At 46.7% G+C, this 23,027-nt stretch overlaps 2 protein-coding genes and 1 long non-coding RNA gene across 3 annotated transcripts; 1 reads left to right on the top strand and 2 right to left on the bottom strand.

Annotated features, from left to right (window-relative positions):
- Window positions 1-967: 967 nt before the first annotated feature.
- Window positions 968-9,248, top strand: LOC144123615 (uncharacterized). The gene is made up of 5 exons (XM_077656419.1): window positions 968-1,176; window positions 2,799-2,950; window positions 5,268-5,326; window positions 6,195-6,272; window positions 9,012-9,248. The coding sequence occupies exons 1-5, from the start codon at window positions 1,054-1,056 to the stop codon at window positions 9,143-9,145; spliced, it is 546 nt and encodes a 181-aa protein (XP_077512545.1). The 5' UTR covers window positions 968-1,053; the 3' UTR covers window positions 9,146-9,248.
- A 959-nt stretch (window positions 9,249-10,207) lies between these two features.
- On the bottom strand, window positions 10,208-13,813 carry LOC144123614 (uncharacterized). Its single transcript, XR_013313121.1, has 2 exons — window positions 13,586-13,813; window positions 10,208-11,449 (listed from the first exon to the last, which is right to left on the bottom strand). It is a non-coding gene; the product is annotated as an uncharacterized LOC144123614 (long non-coding RNA).
- A 2,298-nt stretch (window positions 13,814-16,111) lies between these two features.
- LOC144124369 (uncharacterized) lies at window positions 16,112-21,108 on the bottom strand. Its single transcript, XM_077656999.1, has 4 exons — window positions 20,752-21,108; window positions 18,134-18,498; window positions 17,700-17,841; window positions 16,112-16,363 (listed from the first exon to the last, which is right to left on the bottom strand). The coding sequence occupies exons 1-4, from the start codon at window positions 21,046-21,048 to the stop codon at window positions 16,112-16,114; spliced, it is 1,056 nt and encodes a 351-aa protein (XP_077513125.1). The 5' UTR covers window positions 21,049-21,108.
- Window positions 21,109-23,027: the final 1,919 nt, after the last annotated feature.

Genomic DNA, 23,027 nt, shown 5'->3' with positions numbered 1-23,027 from the left:
GTGACGCCGTTAAGAAACTGATGTTGCAGTTTCTTGACCAGTGTAGGCTCGGTAACAAGACGTAGCAGACGTAGCCGACGTAAAAACACTTCTCATGTCCCCCTTAATTCCCGTCTTATGCCTTCCCTGTAGTTTCGGCTCACGGAGGCCTCACGGATCGTAAGCACTTATGACGCCTTCGTCAGACACCAGAGAGACAGCGAGTTTTACGCAACATTTTTTTAAGGACAAAAGAAAGCACGAAAATTTGCCCATCATAACCAAATAGACAATTCTCATGCAGGGTATGCTCTAAGAAACCCACCAAGAACGCAGAATGCGCTGCTTGCACACTAACGCCCTGCTCGACCCGTCGGCTTGACCCCCTGCTCAAAACACGAGATAGGAGGCACGGGAAGAGTTGTAATTTGTCGCATTTTATATCGGCCGTTTCCAGTTCTTGCCAGCAAAAATCACTGCGCTGTGGTTGTTTTGCTTTTGTATACCAAGCTCAGACAGCAGGTGCTCGTCTAGGCTTAATTGGAGGTCGAGCTCAACAACAAGGCCAACTCGTACTTCATCGTTTTCTGTTTTTACGTGCGCGCTTTTCAGCGCCTGCGAGGAACATGGTGATCTATATTGTTTTAAGGTCGGAAGAGATGTGGAGAAGGACAATATAAGTGCTGTCATGCTTGCGCCGTCATAGAAAAACATGCTGTGCCCATGCAGCTGGGCCGTTTTTTCTGTACAGGTGTCCTTGGGACTTTCGGCCTCTACTGCATGCAGTAAACGTGAGCGCTGTGTGGCGAGTTTAAATCGTCCACGTCGATACTCGCAGCACTCTAATGAGGCTGTGCTTTCCCGTGCGAGTTGAAATATTGACCTTGATTACCCCCCTCCCTTCTCTTATGGAGAAGACCGGCATGTATGCCGCAGTACAGCCGCCATCATCATCATCCGCCTGCACCCTATTTAAGGATGTAAGCTTGTTCTGAGCATGCAGAAACTAAAGATCCGTCAACCTACCTCCAGAAAGTTTTGAAGCTCTCATTCCAGGCGGAAAACTTGACGAGAATGTCTTCGAACGGCGTCATTCTTTGTACAGTATTTCTTGTCCAGCTGTTTTTTGCGGACGGCACTGACACCTACGACAAAGCTTGCAGCGCTACCCCACTAACGACTTTCGACCTCACCAAGGTAACTGTCGTCAATCGGGCATTGCTGGATTCTTGCATCGTCCGGAGACGCTCTTTTCCTTCCACACTTTCTAACGTGAACAGTTGACGAAGCTTTGGGGTTAGAGCCATGCGTTTTGGAGAAGGGCTTTGAACAGTAACATATTGTTGTTACTTATGCCGGCAAAAAGTCTTCACAGGCTCAAGAGGTAGCCTCGTAACTTCGTTGCCATTACCAGCAGCCAGATTAAGTTCAATGCAGGGACGGGTCACCTGTAGCAAGCTCCATTTACACTTTCTTGGGGCACTCGCAGGCGCCTAATCCGTTTGCGCACTTCCAACGTCTTCGCTGTGCCTGAGGATCTGCTGGCCAGCAGTACGCTTCCCTTGCCTTATATTACCTTCCAGAGTCAATTTCCTCGAACTAATATCAGCCAGGGTATCATCTGTAACCGATAACTTCAGAAGGTGTCACATGAAAGTGCTACCTTCAAAACTGTCTCATGAAAACGCCATATTCCAAGCGGCATAGCTGCTGTTGCTACTCCTTCGCACTTATTAAGGGAGAAAATTTCGAGTTTCTCTCTTCCGCTTTTTTTAACTGGTACCAGCAATTAACGTGACGGAACAAACACGGGTTAAAGACGTCCTAGTCGAAATCAAGAGGAATAATGGACTTGGGTAGCGCATCTAATGCGAAGGCAAGATAACCGGTGGTCGTTAAGGGTAACGGACTGGATTCCAAGCGAAGGTGAGCGTAGCGTTTGGCGTCAGAAAGTCAGGTTGGCGAAGGAGAGTAAGAAGTTTGTGGGGATAAGGTGGCCGCAGCTGGCACAGGAGAGGGTTATTTGGAGGGATATGGGAGAGGCCTTTGTCCCGCAGTGGGCGTAGTCAGACTGCTACTGCTGCTGCTGCTGCTGCTGATGATGATGATGAATCCTCCTTCTAAGAGCCGCCACGCTTTTTAATATACCTCTTGTAGGAGCGAAATAAGGTAGAATTGCAGCATCTGAAACGCAAACCATGAAAATAAGGAGGAGAAAGGTAAAATATTTTATCAAATTGAATATATCCGGGCCATAAGAAAAGAGCCAACAATCATTGAAACTAAGAATAGCAGAGGAGAATGTTGTCCTGTTTTTTTTTTATTGTGGCGTTCAATGGAAAATTAGTAGTGTAAGTATTTTTTAACTGAAAGATAATTTCTTCTACACTCTAGTCATTATCTTTCAGATCAGAATGTTTACACTGCTAATTCTCATTGATAAACACCACAAATGAAACGAAAAATACCCTATGCTTTTCATAGTTCAATAATTGCTGGCTTCTTATTTACGTAACCCCTTATCTCCCTGCCGTTGTCTGCCCCATACCTGGGCCATAAAATCAAAAGGCCGGGTTGGCTGGCGAAATTAAAGAAATAGATAGCATAAGAGGCAGATACATAGAAAATTAGTCGGCGGGTGATCTCATCCCTCGCTGCCAAAAACGTACTGGCAGCAATATACACTAATATATGAGTGCGTGCAAAATTACCATTAAGCATTCTGTTTATTATTATATCGTCAGCTAGACCGCGGAGCTTTTTTGTAAGCTATGCCCCGAGGTATGAATTTCATTCACGAATGATGTGCATGTGCACAGATCATGAACTGTGGCGTAAACGCTAACGCGTACTCGATATGGATGCCACCTGCGGGCTGCCCCTACTGCCAACGCGACAGCATCGACAAATCACCAAAGGGCGAGTTCACCTGCTACGCAACGAATGCGACCGCCGAATGCACCATGATCCCGTGAGTGCCGCCTTCGTGTGTCTAATGCCAAGCATTCGCCAGTCGTGCTTCTAAGATGTATAATAGAATGGCGCTGTCGCAGAGGTTAAAAAAAATGCTTCACACACTAGTAGTGACTGTCAAAAATTAAAAAAAAAACATAGTTGCCTTCTATCCTTATCCTCAAAGAAGAAAATACGATAGTATTAGACGTGTGATGTGCGATGTTAGTGCACGTTAAAGATCCCCAGTTGGCCGAAATTATTCCGAAGCCGTCCACTCCAACACCTCTTCCTTCCTTCCTTCTTTCACTCATTCCTTTATCCCTTCGCTTACGGCGCGGTTCAGGTGTCCGCCGAGATGTGGGACAGATACTTCGCCAGTTCCTTTCCCCAACAACCATTTTATTCGAAGTTGTCCCACCCCCAGATATGCCAAAGGACCCTCCAAATTTTGGGAGTAGACCCACTCCGGAAAATAGGTTAAGGGGTTTAGTGGAGATTAGTGGGTGGACTAAGGTAGAAGTGTGGGACGTGTTAGTATAATAATGTATGATAATCCAATGGAAGTTGCTCAACTCTCTAGTCATCATATTTTCAAATTTTGGCGGCACTGATGGCGTCACGATCCTCTCGACCAATCAGGGAATTTCATCACGAAGAAACACTGCTGTTTTTTTTTTTTCGCCAGGTTTCTCCTTTCTTTCGGCCAGGAATGATTTCCGCAGCTCAGATGCAGCCTGTATTGCAATAGCAGACAAGAATCTATGAAATCGTCGTTTTCTCCCCGACTACTTGCGCCAGGGCGATCACACTTCTCATTAAGACATACGCACCGCACTCAATGTGGGTAAAGTTTCCTCTGGATGTGTCTCTCAGGGTTGACTCTCGTCTCGCGCGTTTATAGCAGCACTTAATGATTTCGTTCTTATGTCGTCACTTTGTAGAAATTGGGCAAAATGCGATGTCTCTGTTTCGAAGCCGTCATCTTCACTTTCTTAATGGCCACAGACACGTGCAATACCTACGACAATAAGTAAATTGAAGGGCACTTCACTTGTGATGCTTTAAAAAAGAACTATTAAATTATTAACTATTTAAGGTCTCCAAAAGTAAGTTGTATCTTTGTGTGCAGTACAATGTGAAGGATCAATCTGCCCACTCTTGATTTCATAAAAAAATCAAGAAACTTTTTTCTATAACATTGTGAGCGGGTCGTGCACAGCGCACACATTATAGCGTCTTTCATTTCAATCCCAATAACTGATAAAAAATACGCCTCACACGCCTCGCATTACAAGGTAGGGTCACTAAAGCGATGTTGAAAACTGGATAAAATTTTCTCATCGCCATGGTGGCTACTGATGAAAGCACCGTAGGTGTAAATTTTCTATAGAGCGCTGGTTTCTCAGAGCTTAAGCTGCTACAACAATTCACTTGTGATGCTTTAAAAAAGAACTATTAAATTATTAACTATTTAAGGTCTCCAAAAGTAAGTTGTATCTTTGTGTGCAGTACAATGTGAAGGATCAATCTGCCCACTCTTGATTTCATAAAAAAATCAAGAAACTTTTTTCTATAACATTGTGAGCGGGTCGTGCACAGCGCACACATTATAGCGTCTTTCATTTCAATCCCAATAACTGATAAAAAATACGCCTCACACGCCTCGCATTACAAGGTAGGGTCACTAAAGCGATGTTGAAAACTGGATAAAATTTTCTCATCGCCATGGTGGCTACTGATGAAAGCACCGTAGGTGTAAATTTTCTATAGAGCGCTGGTTTCTCAGAGCTTAAGCTGCTACAACAATTCTGAGCGCACGCCTGTTCCTATTTCATGCATGTTTTCGAACTTGAATCTGAGCTCAAATCTGAAAGTGCTTCGTCGTGGTCTTTTTGCGCTGTTCAAAAATGCTTAACCTTCACTGACGTGCCCAGTTTTCGGTTCCGCTAAGCCTAAACGAATACATATTCGTCATTATGCACCGAGAGCACGGTCACATTTTCCCAAGTTTGTCTTTAAAAAAAAAGGAAATAAACGCGCTTGTCGTGGTCTTGTGTTCTTATCCCGACTTAGCATGCTCACTCATGTTCTGCTTATGACTGCCTGACAAAGCATAAGCCAGCTATTATCTGGCCAAACAAAGGCTAAAAAAACGCTATTTTTTTGCATGTGAAATAAATTAACGACGTGGACAAAGAATACAAACCAGATAATGCCACGTGAACGTATGCGTGCCGACCTACGTAATGTGTGATGTGGGTTGTTTGTGATTAGTGTGATGTGTTATTAGTTAGTCGAGAGGAATAACTGCGAATAGTTATTTCGCTTTTCAGCTACACATATGCTCCTGTCAATGGCCAGAAGTACACGGAGCGAGACATCGGGAACGGCAGTAAGACCACGTTATAATCAATCCTTTGAATCCCCTCCCTATAACGACCAGTTATCTCCTCTGTTAGGCTCCTTAATTATTAAGAGGCGTGTAGACCACCGTAATTAATATCCATATAAGTTTTTAAAATGTCGAAAACGCTGTTACCCTCGGCACTGTGGTCAAACAAATCTTGGCTACATCGCGCCAAAATACATGCGCTTTCGAGAATCTTGCAGGCAAAGCAACCACGCCAGTGCACGTAACTCGTAGAAATAGGCAAAATTCCCTGGGCCACAGCACGTAAGGTAACTGCGTTTTCGAAATCCTAAAACCTGATCTGGATATTACTCATGTGGGTCACACGCCTGTCAATAATTAAGAAGTCTAACAGTAACAGTTAAAAGTTAAATATTCAATTTTAGTTAACCAGCCTCCTAGTTAAAACATCTCAGCTGCATTGTGATGTATTGCGCCGCTGACAATGCTATGCCGAAAAAGGCGCCCTTCTAACTAAAAAAGTGAACTTTTAAAAATTGTGCGGCGGCTGCGTTTTTATGAAGGAAAAACGCTAAGGCGCCCGTGTGCTGTGCGATGTCAGTGCACGTTAAAGATCCCCAGGTGGTCGAAATTATTCCGGAGCCCTCCACTACGGCACCTCTTCTTCCTTTCTTCTTTCACTTCCTTCTTTATCCCTTCCCTTACGGCGCGGTTCAGGTGTCCAACGATATATGAGACAGATACTGCGCCATTTCCTTTCCCCAAAAAGCAATTATTATTATTATTATTATTAAAAATTGTGCCAAGTCATAGGTGAAACGCCCTGTACAGTTAGTTCCAGTGGCGTCGCTCACCCGAGCTAACAATGTGCCTTTTGATTCACTCGCAGAAAAAAGCAGGTCCTTGATACTCGACACTGACAACTGCAAGTACCTGGTTCAGATCGAGTGTTATCCGGATGGATCAGGTAAGACCGACGTAAATATTTGCCTGAAAACACTCTGGCATTGAGACGCGCGCTTTACAGTTGATCGGTAGGCTGGCCATGTCTAAAGCTATAAGCTACATTGCACAATTTTTTTTCTTTTGTACTCGGAGTTGCTACTTAAGAGCGTTCGGAAGGTCGAGGGTTCCATAGTGTTCCATAGTACTATGGGGTTCATAGTTCATAGTAGTCCCATAGTACTTTTCTGTGGTAAGTGCACAAAATTCTGTTGTTACTACAAATTATTGGTCAAGAACATTGCAGAAAATCAATTATGCCAACGGAAACTTTTACGTTGCGTTTTTCGACTGCGATATTTGTATGTACCAACTCGAATGCTAACAGTTTGAACAGGATATCTAACTAGCACTCCGTCGAGCCACCAATACCACAACGTATCGTGCAAGCATATTCGTTCGGCCAACAACGTGAATGAAAGCGGGACCGCGTTCTTTCCACGGGCAGTAAAGTTTCTCTCTCTCTCTCTCTCTCTCCACGGAACCGCATGTGGTCAAACTGTTTTGGTACACTAAGAATAAAACGATGTGAAAGCTTAGAATTACATCACAGGAAAGGCAAACCGCTGGAAAAACGGAACAGCGGTGAAGGAAATTCAGGGCGCACTAAATGCTGATGTTTTCATCGCTCAGAATGCAATACGTGCACCACAACAAAAAGAAACAAAAAGCACGGCGATGCTGAAAACACTTGAGGCGAACCCATGCACGCTTAAAAACGGACCTCTTGCAGCCTGCGCTATCGGCGCAAAGGCGGGTGACACGGCGCGCAAAAAAAAAAAAAAAAAAAGCCGACTGCTGACAACGCGACGCAGCTTGTGTGGCATATGCAAGGGGTCATCTGATAATGGGGCAGCACTTTTCCATGGATTGCCAAACTGTTGCGTAAACTCTTACGCCATCACTGTGCAATAATGTCACAAATGACAACTTAAAATTTGAACTTCCGTCCTTCACGCATCTGGATTCAGTTGAAGAATAATAGTTCTCAAGGGACTGACGAGTGTTCAAAACGCTTTATGAGAGATGGGTTTATGTGGCACTGCTTGTAGCAGTAGCATCAGTCAGGCCCGTTAAATAAATATTACTAATTTTTATTTCCAAATATCATTACAATAAAATTAAATGGGGCGGTTATGTGGCAAAACAACGGCACTACCACTTAGCTATTTCTGAATGCATAGTTTACTTATTTTTAAAAAAATGCATAAAAACTCATTAGCCTTTACGCTGTTTACATTTAACTTTCTAATTTATGAAAAGTGGGTTAAAAACCTGCGCTGCCTTTGCGTCCACGAATGGGACGACGGAACAGAGGCAGCCCTGAAAACATCGCGGCGCGCATCAGTGCTTTTCTACGCACGCGTAAAAAAGCACTAACGCGAAACATGTGCATGTAAAAAAGGTCAGCAGTAATAAAGGCATGCGCCAGGATCACAGTCGCACTCTTCACCGGAAGATAAAGCTAGTTCCTACAGTTCGCGCGGAATTTTTTTCCTGCGTGGCGATTTCGCGGCAGGCGATCTGCATGACGTTCACTGATCATAATTTCCAGCATCAGGATGTATGAAAATGGTTGACATAAAAATTATCTCTAGAAATATTTTACTTTGTTTCATACTCAATCGCCGCAGTATGGTGAATCGTAGGTATCTAACCCATTGCTGTTTGAAAAATATATTGGTGCTTACAAATATATTTTTCCTGGTATCCTGTCGGTGCTTTTAGCAAATAAATGTTCAAATGCGTCAAAGTTATATTTGTAGTAGAGATGTATCTAAACTGCTTACTTCAATTGAATGCGATGTGCAAACTTGGATCAGGTTTTTTTACAAAGGCAAAAAACGCTTGACGCAACCCAAATCCTTGGCGCGGACCTTGGATCAGGAAAAATGTTTTCGCGCAAGTTTCTTTCGGAAATTTTTAACCAGAAAAGTATTCTTGTAGCAAGGCGGCTACTCTGCAAACCATGCTGGTTTCTGTCAAGGCCATCTGGATGCAGCCGTGATGCTGGCGAAGATCTTGAAGGAAATATAGTAATGAGGAGGTTATTTTGATGAGATCGGATGTCACTCCAACAGCGTAAAAAATCAAGAAACAATTTAAATGTAAGATTCTGAGTTAGCAAGACAGCTTACCGCATCAAAATAGTGCGTCTAAAAATTCTACCGAGAGACGGGAGAAAGGGGCAAGCAAACCGTCACTAACAGACAAAGTAATAAAGTAAGAGCTTGTACTAGAGCATGAATTCCCCTCTAAACGCTTATAAAGCAAAACCCGGACAGAACTGATATTCGGGTGTATTCTTTAAGACTAGAGCATCCAATAAGGCCGTCAAAAGAAACGAATACCTCAGAGGGCGCTATTGTAAAAACACTGAGCAAGATCCACGTAGCCTTTGTGTTGTTTCTAGAGCGCTCAAGTTGCGCGCTGTGTTGTGCATTTATGACAGTTGATGCTGTCTCGCGCGGGCCAAATAAAGGTTTTAAATATACTATGACTTAGACATGATCCGTGAGAATGTGGATGCACGATATCGTCTTAATTCGAGCCCTCGGTGCGAGCCGTTCGAGCGCTCTAGGCAGGTGTGTGAACGACTGTGCTTGTTTTTTTTTTTTGTATCTGTGGATTTGAAACCTCGGAATAAAACACGAGAGCTGGCGTATTCGTATTTTCAGAGCAAGTGCTCGTTTTCTTCTTTCAGTGTGGCGCTATGTGACGTACAAGAACAGTTGGACGCAATCGGAGATCGATGCTTTCAAGACCAAGATTCAGAAGAACGATGCACTATCGTTCTTGAGATGTTTGACGTTCCAATGCTCCCACGGAAGACCATGAATTTTCAATTTCTGTGAGAAAGCTGTTTATGGTCGCAAAAGGCCACGAAAGGCATTTTCTTTAAACTGTAGTGTAAACCATAAGTCGACTGTTACGTACTTATACGGACAGATGATGCGCACATCATCTATTGATTGTTTGCATCAACTATCTTTATTCTTAAGTCGCAATAAAAATCCATTGATATCAGTTCATCCTTCTTCACTTCAGATCTTGAAGCGCATGTTTCACGCAACTTACCATTTGTGTTGAAGTTTCACGAGCTTAACATTTGGGCTGTAGTTCCTACTTTAAAGAGAGTTGCCGCGGTGCCGAAACTTTCTAGAAAACTTCAGATCCTCCAGCACATGTTTCACGCAACTTACCGACTCTATTGAAGTTTCACGAGGTCAGCATTTGGGCGAGTTGCTAATTGAACGGCGCAATACTCATTTCCTATAGCTACCATGCAATGCGGCGGAAAACCATAGCGGACATATTTTTTTTTTGTCTTGAAGTGGTAGGTTCCTTCACAGAGGTCGAAAACGGTAGAACCGAACTTGATGTTGCTTCTTTACCGAAAAATCAAAAGTCGTATAGGGGTCATTCTTCCGTAAGAAAACTACGCAGAAGGTTAGAAACATGTGCACCTTACTCGAGTTTGGAGAGCAACCGCTGGTTTTATTATAAAGTCTACCTTCCAATATTGCTTTCGATTTGCGCACTAATCTCCCTCAACCTACCGGCTGCACTAAGTTCGGGTGAAGTAGAATGTTCCTGTAAATTTATCCAAGCTGGACTCACGATGCCGACCCGTCACAAGTGGTAGTAGTAGTTAACGTGAGAAGTTGGGCTAGATAGTAGAAGTAGCATTTGGAGTTTAGTGACGCCCGAGATGTGTGGCTTTCGACTGAGTGAGCACCCCAAGCCACGGCGTCTACTTCTAATAGTGCGCTGCGATGACGCACGCAATCGAAGCGCATTTATCATAGCAAGAGCGTGAACTATTTATAAGCGCTAGTCAGGTGCGGGACTAACCACGTATATTTAAGGCGTGAAATAAATTAAGAAACAGGCAACTTACAACCACTCTAAATCGAGCGAAATTTATTTCACATTTTTCATGCACGGAATGTAGAGGCGTGAACAGAAGCTGACGAAAGGCAAGCATTGCAGGATCCCCACTACCAGTACAAAGTGTTTCTCGCAACTTGGCCGCCTAACAATCGATTCTTGCTGGCTTGATGGCAAAACACGAGGTTTGTCACTTATTCAGCCAGCCGCACAGACCATTCATCCTCGTGTCCATCCGAGAAGTCAACAACCTTTATTAACCTACTTCCATCTGGCTTCAGCAGGACGCGTGCACAACCTGCTTCTAGATGAGTTTCCTAAATCTGCACAACGGCACTTGGCTTGATTGTCAAAACGAAGATGTATACGTAGGGGTTTTTTTTGTTTCATAAGAGCCGCAATTCTGGATTGAAAATAATTAACACAAAATTTTCCTTCATTGTTTCAAGGCGTATTCTTGTTTGTTTTTTTTTGTCCACCCCACTAAATTTTAACTAAAGTTTTTGATGTGCCTCTTATGGTGGCATGTGCATGGTGTATTCTTTGACTTGTAAGTGAGTGCAAAGCCCACATCGTGCTGGTCGGGCGGGTTAGTGCTGCGCTGTAAAGAAACCAACAAAAACTGAGCACGAATGTGAAGCTGCACAATCATATATTATATTGGCTTTTGTTTCGAGGCATTTGAATGTAACTGAAAATCGTGATAACGGAGTAGTTATCTCTCTCGAAAGGTATTTCAGCTCGTCAGCGAGATGCCAGCTAAATTATTACCGGCAGCTGGGATTCCCAGCAAGGCCACTGTATTTAACTATCTCCTATAATATGCACCTTGTTCCGTCAGTTTACAGTGACGCACATAATATATTTTCCAGAATTCTATGTAATGTGCATTCCGAGACCGTTAAAGGCAATACATAGATGGATAACTAAGCATTTGTAACTTTCAAGCCATGCTCTTTTGCTCTTGAGCGCTAGTTATTCTTGTTAAGTCTTGTTAAGCCAGCCACGTGAGCTTTTTGGTAGCTCTCGCAGGACAACGTAGCATTTACTGAAAGAGCATTCAAATTCAGATGCGGAACGTTAGGGAACGTTCACTTTCCCGGCGCCGGTTCTGCGCAGAACCGGCTGCAGGTGGCGCGCGAGGCAAACCGGTTCGAGCCGACCAGGCATCGGCGGGTCAGTAGGCTCGCGACGGACGCCCTGACGCAGCGGCCGCTCCCTTCGGCGCGCATATCGGCGAAGTAAGGGTACCTGCGAGAAAGGAGCCAGAGGAGAACACTTAACCGGTCCACATTTAACGAAGTCCGGCGTTAACGAAATGGTGATGCTGTATGCCCTGTGCGTGTTAAAGAACACGGCGCATAAACCAAGGCGCGTGTTTTCTGTTCATAATAATTAAAGACAGAAGTTGGCCGCAACTTTCAAAGACAAACTGCAGAGCCATAAGCACCAATGGCCCTAGATAAAGTGAGAACAGTGAACATACTATCGCAGAGTAATTAGAGTAGTGCGGCACTTCACCTATGCTCGGCTTCGCAAGAAAAACAAACCGGGCTCCAAGCGGAGCACTCTCGCAGACAAAGATTTCAAGAACACGTGACTGGCGGTCAAGGTACTTAGCTGCGAGACCTGACTCGCATTGTTTTCACAGCCACACAAGAAATTAGCCTCGACAACACAGACTGGTCCAGGGTCATGCATCGATCGGCAGACAATGGCGCTTTGCAACTCTATTTCAGCTAGTGCCTCGAGGAAAATCTCCTCCCTGGTAGCACACATGCAGTGCGACCAGAAAAGTAATAGAAGGGTTCTTGAAACGCAAACTGGTGCTATCAATTTATTTTATTATTTTATTTGGAGCATGTGACAGCTGTGATTAAAGCAAATATAATATCCTGATACCCCGTAAGATGTTCGCCTAGTGCAAAACAAAGAGCAGGCTGACCGATGAAACCCACATCGGAGAGCGCAGCATTCAACTACTCATGCATTAATAGGGGGCTGTGAAACACTGTTTTTGATAGTTATCTCGGCACTGCTAGCGTGCTGGATGTTACGAGTCAGGTACTGCGCAGCACGACCCTAGCGCATAATTCTTGACAGGTTATTCGTCTAATACCCTACATATTTTTATACTCCTCTGTTTGAGGAGGAGGATAAAATTCGTTAATTTAGGAGAAATAACTTATAATTTCGCTGGCCTTCAACCGAAAAAACTGGCGCCAAATCATACAACACACAGCAGGAAAGACTGGACAGGCGCATGTCCAGTCTTTGTTGCTCTGTGTTGTTCTGATTTGGCGCCATTTTTTTTCCTGTTTAAATGCACCAACTAGCCTCCCCCCCCCCCTTCCCACCATGTTCAACTCAATTACCTCGCTCGCCTTCCTATACAGGATAGTGAGCGGTTAAAACAAACAAGGCTACTGGCAAAAGAGAATCATTTCCGGGCTCTTGACTACATTACACAGAGCCGAAGCGCATATATATATATATATATATACCTCCCGCGAGGCGACACCTCCTCTCCCTCTACCCCAGCGGAGCACATCTAGTGGAGCGACGGCAGCGGCGTCGACGGCGGCGCCATCTCTTGGAGCACGGCTGCGGCGTTGCTAGGCAACGGCAGCTCAAGGTTGTTCGTCGGCCACGGCATACGGCATACGGCTGAAGTGCGCGACGAGCTGAAATGGCTCGCTGGCTGGCATAGTATATGATTTCGCTTTAAAAAAGGCAAGCTCCCCACTAACAGAGAGCTTCAGTGAGTTGAGTTACGTTAACTCGAAGGCTGTCTCCACCGAGTCGACGACTACCACGAAGAAAGATTGAGTCGACTGAGTCAGAGGAAACTAAAATTATAATAATAATAATAATAATAATTGGTTCTGGGGGGAAAGGAAATGGCGCAATATCGGTCTCATATATTCGTTGGACACCTGAACCGCGCCGTAAGGGAAGGGATAAAGGAGGGAGTGAAAGAAGAAAGGAAGAAGAGGTGCCGTAGTGGAGGGCTCCGGAATAATTTCGACCACCTGGGGATCTTTAACGTGCACTGACATCGCACAGCACACGGGCGCCTTAGCGTTTTTCCTCCATAAAAACGCAGCCGCCGGGGTCGGGTTCGAACCCGGGAACTCAGGATCAGTAGTCGAGCGCCCTAACCACTGAGCCACCGCGGCGGGGAAACTAAAAATTATCGGATGTCGAATACACGCTGCATGCGAGCCAAGGGCAGTCGGAGGCCAGTCCTGCACGTTATGGTTATCACAAGGTATATAGCGCTGCAGCAACGTGAACCCTTTAAAGGGCGGCAATGTCACGCCATTTGTAACGGTCGGTATAGTGCAGAGAATCCCCATCATTTTTCTTTCTGCGACCCGTTATTACCTGAGCTGCCTCGCGCTGCAAGTGGCCGCGACGGGAACCTCGCAGCGTCGAGCAGCCGCCATTGCGGCTGTCGAGTTTCGCGGCTGGCCGTCCTTCTGCGGCGAGCACTCGAGGACGCAGCGACGCAGAGAGCGAAACACGTGGCTCTTCTCCGAGGGACAGCTGCCGAGGGGAAAGTTCCAGCGCTGGCAGCGGCGTCCATCGAAGTACCACCAAGTCGCCACCACGTCCGTTCTGCACGCGCAAATGGGTTGGTTGGTTACCCACCGCTATATTGTTCTCATAGACCACGGCGAAAGGCCACGTACGCGCGTGTGTCTAATGGGATTGTCAGCCCCTGCTCCGGTCTGTGCCGCTGAATCTCAGCGCTTGACAAAAAATGGCGCCCGTGCCGCCACATGAATACCCTTTATCCTAGTCAGCTATTTTATTTGTTATACTAAGGGCATTGACTTTCATACACCTGAAGGCCTCTTTTCACCTATTCAGTGCGTCCGCTCTGAATTGCTGTCGTCCCGAACGATTGGAACCCCTTTCGTAAGATTACCATCCCATTGAAACCGGTCATCATTGATCTTGATCTTATGAAAGATAAGTTTCACTTCCTGCCTTCTTTTCTACCGTCAGTTGCGCTATTCCAAAGATGCTTCCTAACTGTCCTTGTTGCAGAGGATAACTCGTTCTGAAAAAAAAAAAACTCAAGTAATCATCGATGGATCTCGTTTGAACGAGCTAGGATTTTTATGTTGCTACTGATTCTTTTGTAGCTCCGCCTTAAGTGTGTGACGCAATTACATTATTGGACTACTTCCAATATCTGCTGGATTGGTCATTCTATACATGTACAGATCGCTGGGAGTGCTCATACCAGTTCCTGGCGTGACGGCGGTCGCCATTTCCCCTTGCACAAACCCTTCTAATGCTGAAATGCATTAATATTCCACCGCCTTCCCAGAAAGTGACACCGATGTTTCGTCTTCATCTCGAGAAAGTGAGAATATTATAAGGTCATTGTGACTTTGTTCGCGCGGTCTACCAGTTTTCTTCCCAGGCACTGAATAGCGTTTTCTGAACAAGTAATTTTGGTGCCCAGTTCCTTTACAGTAGACACAGATGTCTCTACCGCCTTTAACTACGGTTTTATCGCATCCAACATTTTATGCACAGTTTTATGGCCTGAAAGGACCTGGTTCTCCACATTGTTAGGCTCTGCATTACATTCGACGTACTCGCAAAGCATGGGAATAGCAACGAAAATATGACGGCAACATAAGCGCGACAGCTTTTCATTCTTCTTCAACAGTCAGATCACATACAAAGCGACGTGTGAAGTGCAGCAACATTTCCTGGGTTGGGTTGAAAAATAAACGAGTTCTCAATCCCGAAGTTCTTGCTTCAGAGATAGGCCGAGAACTTATTGAACGCTCCTTGTAAATGACGGTTTGGCGCTACTTCGAGCAATAAAGGGGAAAAGGCCTTAATTTATTTTAAGGGCGATGTTCCGACTTCTAAACTAGACTTCCTTTTTTGCGATCCTTCAGAGGCAGTTTACCAACCAGTGGATAAAAAAAGTACAGGTAATGGGTTCTGCAAACAGCATAGCCTCGCTGGGTATGACGGAAGCTAAGGAATGGTATACTGGTTCAATGTTTAGTGGCATCCCCTAAGGTGGAGTATATTTAGGTGTATTAATAGGTAACTACTCGGGTAATTATTCATTACCATCTACCTAAGCGCAGCCATACGGCTGCAAAGGAAAGCTGCCGAGCTTTCACAAAATCTTCGCAGTTGAATAAAAAAAGGAAAAAAATTATAGAGGACAGTTAAACTCCTCCTTAAGGGTATTACGCGATAGTGTTAATGAGTTAATGGGTCTACATATACATAATTAACATTCATAGATCCCCGTGAGTCCTCATGCCACTGCTGGCGCACTGGTGCAGCGGATAAGCGATGCGACACTGCCCTACGATGGCAGGTGCTGCCACTGGAGGGGCTTGTGCGACCCAGGCTCGTCGTCTAGAGCAACCTCTCGCGAATCATTAACTGCCACCTGTCACGGTACGCAGTTTGCTCACAGTCCGCGGGGCAGGTGGTGATGCCGCCACAAGTTAATGTAGCCTAGGTGGTCCACCTGCCTCCTAGGTTGCTTCTCCGGAGATTTTTCGTGCATTTTTCGCTCACGGTCAAGGAGGCCGACGACAACAGAGGATTTTGTGCAACACGAGGTCCTAAACGCTGTCGGGTTAACAATCGTCCCGGTCAGGGGTTCGAAACTGAGACCATCGCATCACCGAAGCAGTCGCTCTACCAACAGATCGTAGAGCCACTGCACCGGTGAGGCGGTGGTCCTGGGTTCGAACCCCGACCAAGACGAATTTTTTTCAACTGCGAGGGCTTTCCTTTGTAGGCGTATGGCTGCGCTTGGGTTGATTTCAATGAGTAATTGCTCAATTATTGAAATGGTTTACTGTCGTAGAACAGAGAAAGCACGCTTAATTTGGTGTCTGACAAAACTGGCACCCTTCAAACACCTGCTGCGCACCTGTCGCATCCAGTGAAGAGTGAGCTCTCGAAGCACCGGTCCGGCTTGCGGTCTCCGTGGACGCAGCTGGCGAAGCAGGCCTCAAGGTTGGCGAACCGGTTGGCGCCCCGGTTGCACACGTGGACGCTGTCACTCGTGGTGGCCACGCAGCCGTGTGCCGACGGCTTGTGGTACCACTCCTGGCGGATGCTCTCGCAGTACGTGTAGAAGTAGTGGCCGCATTCGCGACGCCACTGCGGCAGCACCCCCAAGCGGAGCGGCCATAATCTTTCATAACCACATCAGCTGCGGAGCACTGCGCGACTTATGGACGATACCCACTTAGTGCCCAAGGCAGCTGATCTGTATTTCAAACTCCGGCAGTCATGCAGAGCAAAATTCGGTGCGATGACAAGTACTAGCGATGAATTCACACGTACTGAAAGATGTATCATGGATCAGCATGCATGGTGTTGTAATCCTCCTTTAAACAAGTGTCCCTTGGCGCTCGGAGGCGTCAGTGCGCCGACACCAGGCAAGGCACGGAGGAGTCGCTGCGCACAAAGTGCCCTCTCCTTCCTTCCCGCCTGCGATCCGCTCATGGGAATTCTCCAAGCCTGAGCTCTACTGCAATGCGGAATGCGGCGCTTTGCGCGGACTGTGCTCTACAGGGAGCCAGCGGATGAGTAACCCCGAGCGGCGGCGACAAGGAAGACACCGGCCGCGTGGTCAGGAGTGGCGGATAAAGCGAGGGTGGAAATGGACACCTTCAGAGCAGAGGAATTCACCGGTGGGACTCGTCAGATCCCCCTTTTCTCTCGGTCGAATTCGCCGCATGGAGGTAGACAGCCCTTTCGGCTTGGTCGGCCCCGCTGCTGAAAACGAAACAGCTCGCGACTCCAAAGCGCTAAGATTCCTCCTTGCGTGGGTGTGGTCACGTGTCGTGGGGTGGAGCCTATGAAGTTGCTACCGCACCACTGGACGCTCGTAAAACAGTTGGATTCCCTAGCTAGGCGCCTGTATTTAAACCACGAACCGACGGGGTTGAGTGCTTCTGCTCACATTTAGACTTTTGGTCTCCTTGGTCTGCGTGCTCGCACGTATTTACTATACCTTTTCAATATGTAAAATAAACATTCAAGTTTGCTACATTTCCTAAAGGCTGCCTTTGTTGTCTCCCTACTTCAATGCCCTGCAGTGAAGTTCTCGGTCCGGTTCCCAATCATAACAATGGTTCATCTCCTTTTAATTCGATGCGGTCATTAACATTCTTGTCTCTTGTACAAAAAAAAAGAAAACAGGCCAAAGATGGCGTTTTAGTTTTCGTAACAAAATGAAAGTCACGCTGATACAATAGAAGCCACCAAGAATGATCAGAGACAAGTAGACGAAAGAATGCGCCTACTTGAGGGCTTGGGTTCCTTCGACGAAAGAGTCCAGATGTCGTGATTGAGTCATACGGGATCGTAAGCCCCAAGCTCACGTACTAGCATGATGCACTTCAAACTCAATGCTATTCGAACGGACGCGATGTTTTGAGTGGCAGCATTCTGGTCGCAACATTTGCGGAGTCGCTACCAAACGCCTTACCATCTTACGCATCGGTAGATAGTTCGACGGTGGCGCCGCTTTGAGGCCATAGTCGCCACTTGCGACCGGTACCGCAATCCCGGCGCCAGCAGTTCCATCGGCGATCGACGGAGTCGGAATGCCAGCCATGGTTGTATTCCAGCTAGAAGAAGAGTGAAAAAAAAAATCGCTCCAACAAATGTTATGGGAAAGTTCGCTCAGAACCAGAAGGAAGGCATGACGTGCACAGGTGCTTTCTTTTTTATTTGACGAGCGTGTTTGCAGCGTATGTGCAAAGATACTGAGTTTCTTTGGCCACAATGTGCGAACGTAGGCTCTTTTCAACCTCCGCTCTGAAGGGAAGGAGAGACAGTGATGGCTATACCGCACCCAACGCGGCTAAACTGCTTGCATTCAAGCGAATGGATTGACCGTAGGTCTCCCTGAAAGCTCACCGAATCCCGCTGCCTCCTTGTTTGCCGGCACCGTACTCATTAAGCGCGGGGCCAGCCGGCACCTGAGGCGCGGCGACCATGAAGCGCTCCTCGACGACCTCCATCTCGTCGGGAGACGAGGGCGTCCGGCTGCGGGCGCCAGTGCTGCGCTGCTCGACCGCCGCGCTACCGGTCCAGTCCATGACGCCGCCAGCGGAGGCGATGGCCACGAGAAGCGCGGCTACCAGGACGCCGATGAGGAAGTTTCGCAGCCAGGACAGAGCTCCGCCCACGTCTCCATCGCCGTCGAGGTGGGCGTAGTCCTCGACGCTCGCCGTCACCGACGCCACGAGGGGCGCCAGGTCCGGATAAGCCCCGAAGCCTCCCTGCAGGGCAGACGAAAGGCTGACCAGGACGCGTGGTCCGCGAATGCTTCCTTTGCAGAGCGAACGGCAGAGTTGCTGCCTGACACATACCTAGACATTCTGCACAAGCGCATTTTGAAGAAAAAATAGTTTATTAGCGCAATTTTTTTTCATACCATATCGTAAGATTTCACTCTGACAATTAATATATCAGCAGATCTCCCCTCTGTAGCCTTGAATTTATTTGCTATTAACGTTTTTGCTATCGTCAAAAACGTTCTCCACGGGGTTTATGTATGACTGCCTTTACTGCTCGATGCGAGTGACAAAACTTTGGCGCACTGGGCGTGCCTTATTTGCGACTTCGTTTGTCCCCGTCTTTTTCCGCAAGTACGTACCTCTGAAGAAATTAACCAACTCTCCCAAACAAAAGTATAATTAAAATATAAAAGGAAGACTTTGCTACCAATTTGAAGAGTGGGCCATTAACTTCCATGTTGCCATAAGAGTGCCTGACAAAATTCCACAGTTGCCTTACATTTAAAATTATGTCCAAGAATCCTAGATTTGATTTTGCCCCAATAGCTTCATGGAGGAACATTCTCATTGTAATTATAGTAAGCGGCAATGCCGTTCCCTTTGCAGTAGTACCTCAATTGTACTTACGTGTTTTACCTGAAAGCCGAGGCTGGTTTATGCACCACTTGCACAATGCACTTATTGAACCTTTTCTAAAATATATATGGCGGCCAGTTTCTTGCCTAGAGAAGGGTGGTGCCCCATTTCCCCCTCCCCCATTTTTGTTCGCCGCCTAACGCCAAAGAGAATCCCATTCAGGTAAGCTTGACCCAAACGTGAACATGTGAGTCGGGAGGTGGGAACTTTCAAGAATTTGCCATCTATCATCATGTGATTCATGTAGGCTTAGGAGTGGGTGCTGTTTCATGTGGGCGGGGAGGCAGGTGAGTCGTTTCGACTTATTTTCGCTTCTTCGACCCTACACGCACTGCCCAGAAGTTATGGCAGATTTTTTTTATCACACGCGTGCGTTGCACGGTACGTTACAGGTGAACTTCTGCAGCGTGTGCAGTTCGGGTGTGGATCACACAGTAACACTTTGCATCCTCACTAAGAATAATGCGGAAAGAGTACCATCAGCCTCGACACGTGACGGATATGTTATGAAGTTGCGCTGCTGCTGGGATGAATGGCAAAATTTGGAAGACGCTTAAGTTTCGCCTTTAAGAGCAAGACGCGACAGCGTGTTGCAGCATTGCCAAGGAATCCACGGAACGTCATCGTCCTTTGGTGCGACCCCTTGCCCGGACAGTTTAAAGAAACGAAACGTATCTTGGTGGACACCCGAGCCGCGCCGTAAGGCAAGGAAAATGAAAATAATTTTTTTAAGGAAAGGAAAGGACGCCTGTCTCACATATCTCGGTAGACACCCGAACTGGGCCGTAAGGAAAGGAAATTGAAATTAAAATTGGTTTTAAGGAAAGGAAATGACGCCTGTCTAGCAATTCTCGCTGGACACCCGTAAGGGAAGGAAAATCTCTTCCCTTACGGCGCGGTTCAGGTGTCCACTGAGATGCGCCATTTTTCGCTTACGACCAAAGACGCCCACGACACAATCTTTTCTGTGGCACGAGCTCCTTAACGCTATCGCGTTAAAATTTGTCGTACACTAACCGACGGTACAAAATTTTACGATTACGTCACATGACAGTATATAACCTCCATGACGTATGTAAGATTCACATGTCGTCGGTGTACAGAGGTGTCTACGAGAGCGACAAAGAGCCCAGCGTAATGAGTGCTAAGCTGTTATGCAAAATACGTTATTCCATGTTTTATCCATTGTTTCTGGCGCCTGGATTTTCATCCAAACGCAGCTGCGCCGACCCGTCGACCCTATCACGCTTAGGACTCGCCGCCAGCAGTCATGGATTGCGCTGCATGAAAGCGATGACATGAGTCTGGGCGCCACCTGTTCAAGCGCTTAGCCCCTGGGAAAGCCGAGCCGCTGGCCGGGAGATGATTCTGCCCGTTGCAAGAGCCTGTGAGCTCCTAGCAACTCGAGGACACGGGCCCTGTACTTCCCCACTCCTGTTTTGTGCGACGTGTGCAAACAATGCATAGGCTCCATATTTTTTGCAACTATTTTCTTTCTTCCACTTCTCGAACGTGAAGACAGTCTAAAGTTGAAAGCTTTCCATGAAAATTGAGCTCCGCAAAGCAAAGAAGCTCGCAGAAAATAACGGGGCAACGTACGTGGCCACGCCGGTCGAAGAAAGGATTGGGCGGCATTGCAGGCTCTTCGGGGAAGAACCCCGAGAGTCCAGGAGAGTCAGCATCCCCTGAATTGAGCGCGGCCATGGAAGAGACGACTAGGGACGAACCGGCCGGTGAAGAACCAGTCTCCGAACAGCCACAGAGGGCCGGCCCAGACAGTTGGTCCAACGACCTTGCCTTCATTGCCAACGAAGACTGGTTGCTCTCCGCCACCGAAGACTTGAAGCAGACATGACGTTCCCTTAGTTCCTCGGGCTTAGATGACGCGGAGTCCATGATTCCAGAGCTGCAGTGTGACCCTTTCTTCTTCTTCTGTTTCTTTCCGTTACTTGCACCGGGCAGCTAGACAGCTCTATGAAAGCGCACCGACCGGCGGTCACGAGCTAAGCCTCGCGAAGTGGCACGAGTCTCGTACGGCGTTCGTCGTCTTCATTCTATACACACACGTGGTGTTATCTATATGACATGGGGACCACACGTTAAAGCTATTGCTGACAAATGCTATAAGAGCATACAAAACAGTAAACTGGGGCCATATCAGTACTGCTGTATAGCACTAAGTTCAGATAAAGAAATAGTCCGCTACCCTCAAGACGTCAATTTTACTATTCACCGCAGCACAGCTATGCAAACCCGGTGGCGCTGTCCAGCTCACATCCGGATGACCAGCTTTGGCTGGTGAACCAGGTAAAAGCGGCGGCAAAAGCCAATGGGATACTGGAATGAAGGCCATCCAACTAACCGCGATTTATGCTATGCATTAAACGTTTTTCTCACTCACTCGCTGGCCGGCTAATTATGCATTTGTATGATATGCCTTTTACAAGTACAGCTACATAGCTTATTTTCTTTGGTGTAAATGGACCGTATCGTCGTTGTATGCATAAACGAAAATTCCCGCTCTCACCTGCCGGCAGTGAGAATTTCATCTATGTGGGCATAAAAGAGAGCGGTAGAGGGGAAAGATACAGCTATCGCTGCATGCACTTCCCCCGTCCAGGAGGTTGAAAGAGGGAGGAAGGAGGGCAAAAGGACTGAGCGCGTTTCAGCGTGAGGTCACTGCAGCATTTCTGAGAGAACAGAAGCCAGGAACGCCGAAAAGTGAAACGCAGAAACAAAGCAGCATTGACCCGCCGCGGTGGCTCAGTGGTTAGGGCGCTCGACTACTGATCCGGAGTTCCCGGGTTCGAACCCGACCGCGGCGGCTCCGTTTTTATGGAGGAAAAACGGTAAGGCGCCCGTGTGCTGTGCGATGTCAGTGCACGTTAAAGATCCCCAGGTGGTCGAAATTATTCCGGAGCCCTCCACTACGGCACCTATTTCTCCCTTTCTTCTTTCACTCCCTCCTTTATCCCTTCCCTTACCGCGCGGTTAAGGTGTCCAACGATATATGAGACAGATACTGCGCCATTTCCTTCCCCCAAAACCAATTATTATTATTATTATTATTATTATTATTATTATTATTATTATTATTATTATTATTATTATTATTATTATTATTATTATTATTATTATTATTATTAAAACAAAGCAGGAAGAAAATGTCGACTAAAGGGACACTGGAGCACCATTTCACCGACCCTGAGCAATACCTTAGAATTAGCAGTGCTCTTTTTCAACGAAATCATCTCTAAAAAATTATTTTGGGTTGACATATTTACATGCAATTAGCATGCAGAAAACCAAAGTAATGTTCAACAGTTTCGCAAGGGAGCAGCAATTCACAGTTGGTAGCAAGGTGCTGGAAGTCATAAGGGAATACGTCTAATTAGGGCAGGTAGTGACAGCCGATCCGGATCATGAGAGGGAAATAACCAGCAGAATAAGAATGGGGTAGAGAGCATATGGCAGGTTCTCTCAGATCATGAACGGCAGTTAACCAATATCTCAAGTCGGCCAAGCTCAAGTTAAGGACAACGCATCGAGCTATGGAAAGAAAAATGATAGGTGTAACGTCAAGAGACTGGAAGCGGGCAGAGTGGGTGAGGGAACAAGCACCGGTTAATGACATCCTAGTCGAAATCAAGAGAAAGAAATGGGCTTGTGCAGGGCGTGTAATGCGATGGCAAGATAACTTTTAAGGCTAACAGAGTGGATTCCAAGAGAAGGCAAGCGTAGCAGGGGGCGGCAGAAAGTATAGGTGGGCAGATGAGGTTAAAGAAGTTCGCGGGGATACGGTGGCCGCAGCTGGCAAAGGACAGGGCTGATTGGAAAGAGGCCTTTGCCCTGCAGTGGGCGTAGTTTCGGCGTAG

Source organism: Amblyomma americanum, chromosome 3 (genome assembly GCF_052857255.1).
Source record: "Amblyomma americanum isolate KBUSLIRL-KWMA chromosome 3, ASM5285725v1, whole genome shotgun sequence".
Classification (NCBI taxonomy): Eukaryota; Metazoa; Arthropoda; class Arachnida; order Ixodida; family Ixodidae; genus Amblyomma; species Amblyomma americanum.
The sequence above is the reverse complement of the archived record's forward strand: the minus strand, read 5'-3'. Positions and strand labels throughout refer to the sequence as shown.